Source organism: Helianthus annuus, chromosome 7, assembly GCF_002127325.2.
Source record: "Helianthus annuus cultivar XRQ/B chromosome 7, HanXRQr2.0-SUNRISE, whole genome shotgun sequence".
Classification (NCBI taxonomy): Eukaryota; Viridiplantae; Streptophyta; class Magnoliopsida; order Asterales; family Asteraceae; genus Helianthus; species Helianthus annuus.
The window spans coordinates 145,266,412-145,275,201 of record NC_035439.2 but is presented as its reverse complement, the minus strand read 5'-3'; the positions used below and the strand labels follow the sequence as shown (position 1 = coordinate 145,275,201).

General features: G+C 42.6%; 2 protein-coding genes across 2 annotated transcripts; both read right to left on the bottom strand.

Annotated features, from left to right (window-relative positions):
* Window positions 1-2,085: 2,085 nt before the first annotated feature.
* On the bottom strand, window positions 2,086-2,937 carry LOC110867164 (putative uncharacterized protein DDB_G0290521). Its single transcript, XM_022116294.1, has one exon. The coding sequence runs from the start codon at window positions 2,935-2,937 to the stop codon at window positions 2,086-2,088; it is 852 nt and encodes a 283-aa protein (XP_021971986.1).
* A 3,877-nt stretch (window positions 2,938-6,814) lies between these two features.
* On the bottom strand, window positions 6,815-8,554 carry LOC118480306. The gene is made up of 2 exons (XM_035975081.1): window positions 7,827-8,554; window positions 6,815-7,568 (listed from the first exon to the last, which is right to left on the bottom strand). The coding sequence occupies exons 1-2, from the start codon at window positions 8,552-8,554 to the stop codon at window positions 6,815-6,817; spliced, it is 1,482 nt and encodes a 493-aa protein (XP_035830974.1).
* Window positions 8,555-8,790: the final 236 nt, after the last annotated feature.

The window sequence follows — 8,790 nt, the reverse complement described above, 5'->3', positions numbered from 1 at the left end:
TATAGCAGCGTCTAAGCTGTTGTGCGTTCCATGTTCTGGCGATAGGTTCGCCCTCTAGTGTTTGTAACCTGTATGCGCCCTTCCCTAAGACCTCGCTGATGAGGTAGGGTCCTTCCCACTTGGGGGCAAGTTTTCCTGGGCGCTCGGCATTAGATGCCTCGTTGTCACGTAGGACGTAGTCCCCTGGAGTGAAAGTACAAACGCGAACTCGCGCGTTGTAATACTTTTCCAGTTTGGATTTGTATTTGGCCTCGTTGATGGCGGCGTTCTCGCGCCTTTCTTCTAGGAGGTCCAAATCGATCCTACGTTCCCTGTTGTTGTCTAGCTTTGCGATAGCCAACATTCTAGGAGATGGGAGGCCCATTTCCGCGGGTATCACCGCTTCAGACCCGTAGACGAGGCTGAAAGGTGTTTCCCCGTTGCTTGTTTTTGGGCTAGTGCGGTGAGCCCATAAGATGCTTGGGAGTTCATCGACCCAGCCACGCCTGGCTGTTCCCAATCGTGCTTTGATTCCGTCGACTAGGCCTTTATTTATACTCTCGACTTGGCCGTTCCCTTGCGGGTGTGCGACTGACGAGAATATGTGTTTGATGTTCAGCTCTTCTAGCCATTTTTGGAACTCGTCGGCAGCGAAGTTGGTGCCGTTGTCGGTAACAATGTACATTGGTAAACCGAAACGGCAGATGATGTGCTCCCAAATGAACTTTCTTGTTATCATAGCAGTGGTGGAAGCGAGTGGTTTCGCCTCTACCCATTTTGTGAAGTAATCAACCGCCACTATGATAAATTTAACTGCACCTGGTGCGTCCGGGAATGGTCCCACTACGTCGATCGCCCATTTTTGAAAAGGCCATGCAGTAGTGACGGGGACCAGATTGTTTTTTGGCCGCAAAGTTTTTGGTGCATGGCGCTGGCAGTCCATGCATTTGCGTAATTCTTTGACGGCGTCCAGGTGCATGCCGGGCCAGTAATACCCGGCATTCATGATTTTTGCCACGACCATGCGTGGTCCGGCATGTATGCCGCATATGCCCTCATGTATCTCTCGGATAAGGTATGTGGCATCTTGTGGGTTAACGCATCGGAGGAGCGGTCCGAGGTATGACTTTCGGTATAAGATACCGTCTCCCATTTGATAGTGGCACGCTTTGTATTGCAACTTACGTGCCTCTGTTTTGCTCTCGGGAGTCACACCTGACTGAAGGTATGCGATAATTGGTGTCATCCATGACGTTGTTCCGTATTGGATGACACTGACCTGGCGTAGAGGAACCGAAGGATTTTGCAAAATCTCGATACGTACCTCCTTTGCCAAGTGTTGGAAGCTGGTGGATGCAAGTTTTGATAGTGCATCCGCAGATTTGTTTTCGCTTCGATTAATGTGTCGAATATTGAATGAAGCGAATTTGGATTTTAGCTGCAGGGCTTGCTCGAGGTAGAGGATCATGATATCCCCTTTGGCGGCATAGTCGCCGCGTACCTGGCCCGCAACTAACAAGGAATCGACGTGCGCTTCCAGATGTTGCACGCCGATTTTGACTGCTAAACGTAGCCCGGCTAGTAGTGCTTCATATTCTGCCTCGTTGTTGGTGCTTTTAAAATCGAGGCGGATGGCATATGTAAGCTCTTGGCCGTCAGGGCTGACGAGTCGCAGACCTGCGCCCGCGCCGTCCTCGTTGGATGCACCATCGGTAAATAGTGCCCATACTTCTGAGGAGGGTGGTGGGGGCGCAGGATTTTGGGATTCTTCGCATTCTTGGATGCGATCCGCTGGTACTTCAGCGGCGAAATCAGCTAAGATTTGGCCTTTGATGGCAGGGCGCGGTTTGTAATGTATTGTATGTGCGCCCAGCTCAATTGCCCATTTTGCTAATCTCCCAGAGATGTCGGGTTTGGACAGGATCGGGCCGATCCTGTAATTGGTTAGCACTGTGATGATGTGGTTTACGAAGTAGCGTCGTAACCGTCTTGAAGCATGTACCAGTGCTAGTACCAATTTTTCCATTATTGAGTATCTCGTCTCCGGGTCGTTGAGCATTTTGCTGATATAATAGATGGGTGTTTGAACCCCCGCTCGTTCCACTATTAATACCGCGCCCACTGCGTTGTCTGCAGCGGATAGGTATAAGATGAGTGGCTCTCTATGCCCCGAACTGGACCTTGATTATTTCGTCGTGGAATTCCTTCAGGTAAAATCACCGGTCGGTGTAAGTTTCGTGGCAGCGGTCTTGCCTGACCCTGCATCTGAGGTGCTGGCGGTGGTAATGGAATGTCCACTACCGGCCTTCTCGGAGCAGGCTGCTGATGGAGTGGGTCAGGTTGATGATATTGTTGTGGCATCTGTTGTATAGGCGTTGGTTGCACATATTGTTGATACCCTACGTTCCCTTGATTGACTCTCTCAGTTGCCCCCGATCCGACTGTTTGCCTCTCATAGCTACCCGTGTTAACCACTTGTCTCTCGTTCTGACCCATGTAGTTATCATATTCCTCGTAGCCATCATCAAAATCACCTGAGTTATTTCCTTGATCATAAATGGTTGATCTATAAAGATTTGGCATCGGCTGACTTTGCTGTGAAATAACCGGTCGAGTGGCTTGCGGAATTGATGTTGCATTAGGTGCTTGAGTTTGAATCGGTGATGGAGTGTCATCAGGAATGATTCTAACGTAAGGAGACGACTGCTGTAAATTGACAGTCTGGGTTGTAGTTGGGTGTTGAAGAGATGTTGTTTGGGTGGAAGCTGGTTGATTGTTATCAAAGTTTGGGAAAAAGGTTGAGAATGATGGTACTGGAGATGTAGAAGTAGGTTGTGTAGATTGTGTTGGTGGTGGAATTGGTATGGTAGTATTTGGTGAAGGTTGGGTAGGTGTTGGCGAGAATTGTTGTGGTTGTGAAGTTGCGGGTTGTTTCTCCGGTGTTGCTAAGTTCTCCATTGTTTTAAATGTTGGTATAGGTGATTGTAGGATCTTGTTCTCACGATGTAGTACTCGCTTTGTATGCTTTACTGTTCTCTCGATCTCTGGGTCGAACACTAATGGTGAGGATTTCCCGGAATTTCGAGTATGATGCATACACTTACTAGATCACCTGCACAAACAAAAACAAGAAAACCTCGCGTAAATCCGAACAAAACAGAACAAATTAAAAAGACACTATTTTTGATTTTTTTTTTTTATTTTTTTATTTTACTAACTAGAACTTAACACTAAGCACTTTGCGCACGCCTCCCCGGCAACTGCGCCATTTTGATGTCTGTCGTTAGTGACATGCAAAAACCTAATTAACCTAGGTAGCTAGGGTAAGTCGGATATCGAACCAGAGGAGGTTGTGGAAAGTGTGTAATGCTCAGTTTTAATTAACTACAATAGAAAAAGTAAAACTCAATTGATGGTTTGATTGATTAAACTACAAATTATGTAAATATGAAGTTGTAAACAGTAGGAGAAACAATGGTTTCTCCAGATTTCAGGTTTTGCAGCTAGATTCAGTTATGTGTTTAATCGCGACACCTACATAGACATAAGCGTTAATTTTGATTAACTAATTGTGATAACCAACGACTAAGTACTCCGATCAATACATAACGGGAGGTTATCGAATGATTATCAATTACAATTACAAACCCTAACCCCATGTCAAATATATCCCAATTACTAGAACTCTCGGGAACTGAATGCTTAGAAATTAAGGTTTAAATAACTGTAACTGTTTACAATCAACGAATCAAAACAAAGGTGAAAAGCATCGAATGCTTAGATCACCAGTTAAAACGATTGTTACAAACACATAAAATTGTCTAACTTACAAAACCCTCCATCCGGAGGAAACCATAAGAAAACTAGCCGCTCATATCGGTTGGTTGATGTCGAACCATGGTTGAAACCCTTCTGTCTTCCGTCTACTGCTGTCGAAGATGATGATTATTCTTTTGTTGTTATTAATGTTGTTCCAAGAAGTCAACCACAAAGCCGTCAAAACCGATGATGATGGATGATGTGATGCCTCCTCATTCACGGCTTCCAACCCAACAAACAAAAAGAAATTTACGCTGCCCCTCTGTTGCCGTCGAAGATGTTCTCGAGAATAATGATGATGTTTTTCATTTATCTTTTCTCACGTGGACTCCTTAAAAGCCCAGCAGCCACTTCTATTTTGCTTCTCAAGATCGGCCCAACATATCCCCAAGTTTGTATTTGATGTTGACCCTTGTTTTGTCCCTATGCGTACACCTCTCTCACCAGCCGACTTCAATTGTTCACCTCTCAATATGGCGGCCCAATCAAAAAATCCCAAAAGTCCTTCATGTTGGCCCAATCAAAGCTCTCCTCTTGCCGTCCATTTTTACATTGCATATGCGTCCAAGAGAGTCCAACATGTGCCTCTTCTTTTTATTCAATGTGATGTTAATTATTGTTGACTTTTGTTTTGCCTGCTGCCATCGAAAGTCCCCCATGTGCACATGATCTCCTCTCAACCAAGAATAATGATTATGATGTTGAAATAATAATAATCATAATAATCCCCTCTTGTTTTCACTTGTAAAATATGCTGAGTTCCTTCAATTCTCGTTCCCCCAAACAAGAGTCGGCCGCCAAAATAGTCCAACTAGCAGCCCCCACGCACACAACATACAACTTTCAACACTAATTGCACGATTGGTCCTCAGACTTCTTTCTTATCATTTCCTTCACATGTTAACTATAAAATCTCACTTAATTACCAAAAGGCCTCTAAACTTTGATATTCCATGTCCTTGTTCCATTGAACCATCTTTTGACTTTCATTTAATCACCACGAGGCCCTTGAACTTCACTTTTCTACATTTCTTCCACTCGTGAGCCTTTATACCACCCGAATAAGCTTCAAAACTCATTCTTAAGCTGCAACATCACATCCTATGCTCACACCTTCATCTTTAACCCTCGTAATTGCGCTGAATTACGTACTTTACCTACAAAACACCAAATTCTCGTAGTCACTTCATTCCAAGCAAATAAACACGTCAAATACACATAAATCATTATATTTAGACACTATAAAGCTCGGGTTTCACCCTCTCCATCACATTCCCACACTTGCCTTTGCTTGTCCCCAAGCAAACCAACTAGAACTAGTCACCATAGCAACAACACCTCTAAACCTCTTAACCGATTCAACCTGTTCAGTCCCAAGTCATACTCATCCCATAGACTGACACAATCGAGATTGACAGTCTGACAAGTAAATGATTCAATTTCAAAACTCAAGACTTGTCTATCTAAAACTAACATGTTTACAATTAACACATGCTACACACCCCTCACAATGTACTCTCCTCTCAGGTTAATATCTGGACTAGCGTGTAATGTGCTAGTATATAAACACTCAATAAGCAAACATGAACTCCTGTAATCATAGGCTTGTATGACAATCACACCTCCACTGTATCATCTAACATGGCACATATCAAAAGGACTTTCAGGTTTTGGGCTTAGGGTAAAGGTAGGAAATTATTTTTGATTTTTTTCTTTTCTAATTGGCTCACAAACAATAACCAAACCGTGATAACTTTATTCAAACACAACTTATATTATTGGGTTGGTTTCTACCCAAGAACATAGACGATATTCACAACACTTATAATTTTGTTCTTTTCTTTTTTTCATTTTTTTTTTCTTCACATATTTTTCTATATTTTTTTTTTCTTTCAATTTTTTTTTTTTTTCATTTTTTTATAGCAATATCATCACGGTCGGTTTTTCACGAAAAACAATGGGCGAACAAACGAAAGGTAGTTAGGCTCAACAGGGCTACTAAGGGAAATTTGGTGAATAACACAAAAGAAACACAAACACAAAGGTTGTAACGGGAAAATCCTAATGCCTTTATCATATACGTGCACATGTCAAATCCACAATCTTAGCATGATCGAATCACACAAGTTCTAACACAGAATAACACGTAGCCTGCACTCAACAAATGAATTCATCATATAATGTATCCTATCCATCTACGGGCTCAAGATCTCACCAAGAAAAAGTAAAAAGGTTGACGACATGTAGCATATGCAATTAAAACATGTTACCCCTAGATAGACATCTCTTTTCAACTCGTTTCCTATAAACCACTTGTCAAGCCTACTCTCATGAAACTTAAAGGGACAACCATGACAAGGGACTAATCTAGTTTACTACCGGTAAGAAGCCTATTAGTGATTGAAACTTTAGGTTTTCGTATCCAATTAGCTTGTTAAGGCGATGAAAAATTTTTAAAATTTTCAAAATTTTCAATTTTTTTTTTTCATTTTCATCGATTTCAACCACTTTCAATCGCTTCAAAGCTTTATCCACAAACCCTTTCCCGGGCTCCCACATCCCCACACTTGGGATACATTGTCCCCAATGTATGGTGCTTTTAAAATATAAGCCCGGGAAAACAAACCAACTATCCTAAATGAGCTGTTGACTCATCACAAAACAAACCAAACACATCCCCTAAACAAAACAAAGGTTCACACCACCAAAAACAACAAAACACACCAAAAACAAAGTAAGATAGATAAACACATGCACCTGATCATGTGTCTGTAGTGATGCGGCTGTTGTGCTTCAACCGGAATAGATGCATTCTATAGATTCTTTGATATCTCACCAGGGATGTTGCAAAACATCCCCACACTTGAATTATTGCATCAGTGATGATTAAATCGCAGAAACCTGTCAAAACACAACATACCGAACAAACCAAACCAAAGTACACTACTCTACATCCTCGGGCTGCCTCCCGAGAGCGCTAAGTTTAAAAGGTCTTCAGCCAGACCTCTGTAGACCCTCAGTCGGTCGTGTATTCCGGTGCGCCTTCGAGAAAGCTCACCTCTTCGGGTAACGGATTCAAATCATCACCGTCTAGATACGGTTTCAACCGATGACCATTAACTACTTGTCTTCGTTGATCCTTCGGATCCTCGATTTCCACATCTCCGTATTGTCCGACTCGTGTAATGACAAATGGTCCGGTCCATTTACTCCTTAATTTACCTGGAAACAGTTTAAGGCGAGAGTTAAATAACCAAACTCTTTGACCTACCGAAAACGTCAAACGCCTCAGCTTTGCATCGTGCACCGCCTTCATCTTGTCCTTGTATGCGGCTGCGGTGTCATATGCCTCATTGCGTAATTCCTCTAATTCACTCAATTTCAACAACCTGTGGGCACCTGCATCAGAATAGTCAGTATTCACTTGTTTAACAGCCCACAAAGCACGATGTGCAATCTCTAAGGGTAAATGGCAACCCTTTCCATACACCAAACGATAGGGTGTAGTGCCGATAGGAGTTTTATAAGCGGTGCGATATGCCCATAAAGCGTCATTCAGTTTAGATGACCAATCCTTACGATCAGTTCGCACCGTCTTTTGCAAAATTTCTTTAATTTGCCTGTTCGACACTTCAACCTGTCCACTCGTTTGTGGATGATATGGTGTAGCAATTCGATGGTCAACGCCATACCGTTTTAAGAGTTTGCCAAAATTAAAGTTTTTAAAATGGGATCCTCCATCACTAATTATCACCCGAGGAACCCCGAACCTGGAAATGATGTTTGAATGGACAAACTTGCAAACAACGGTATGATCATTTGTCTTAGTGGCAATTGCTTCAATCCACTTTGAAACATAATCAACCGCCACTAAGATGTATAGGTTACCATTCGAATTGGGAAACGGTCCCATAAAATCAATTCCCCAAACATCAAAAATATCAACAACCAAGATTGGTTGCATTGGCATTTCATCCCTTTTTGAAATCCCACCCATCTTTTGACAATTCGGACAATGTTTAACAAACTCAAATGCGTCTTTAAACATGGTTGGCCAATAAAGACCAGCTTCAAGGACTTTATGGCCGGTCTTTTGTCCGCTAAAGTGACCGCCACATGCAGATGAATGAGCATGCTGTAATACTTCCAAGAACTCTGTCTCGGGCACACATCTTCTAATAATCTGATCAGCACCAATTCGGAATAAGTCCGGTTCATCCCAAATATAATTCTTCACCTGTGACAGGAATTGTTGTTTCCTACGCTTATTCCACGCATCCGGCATTGTACCTGAAACAAGATAATTTGCAAAGTTAGCATACCAAGGTCCGGAACTCGCAGCCATTATAAACTCATCCGGAAAATGCTCATTGATCTCGGGTGTGAACTCCTCTACTTCAACCGGTAGTCGTGACAGGTGGTCAGCAACTACATTTTCACACCCCTTCTTGTCTCTGATTTCGAGATCAAACTCTTGCAACAGTAGGACCCACCGAATTAGTCTCGGTTTGGCATCCTTTTTCTCCATTAAATACCTGACTGCACTATGATCAGAGTAAACAATTACTTTGCTTCCACAAATATAAGACCGGAATTTATCCAAAGCATAAACAACAGCAAGCAACTCCTTCTCCGTTGTGGTATAATTCAACTGAGCATCGGAGAGGGTTTTGCTTGCGTAGTAAATAACAACCGGCTTCTTATCTACTCGTTGGCCAAGTACAGCCCCAATAGCGAAATCGCTTGCATCACACATTATTTCAAACGGCTTTGACCAATCGGGTGATTGCAAGATTGGGGCTTGTACCAATTGTTCCTTTAATACGTTAAAAGCATTTAAACATTTATCATCAAATTCGAACGGAACATCTTTTAACAATAGATTACATAAAGGTTTCGTTATGACACTAAAGCCCTTAATAAATCTACGGTAAAATCCGGCGTGTCCTAAAAAGGAACGAACGCCCTTCACATTAGTAGGGGGAGGTAAAG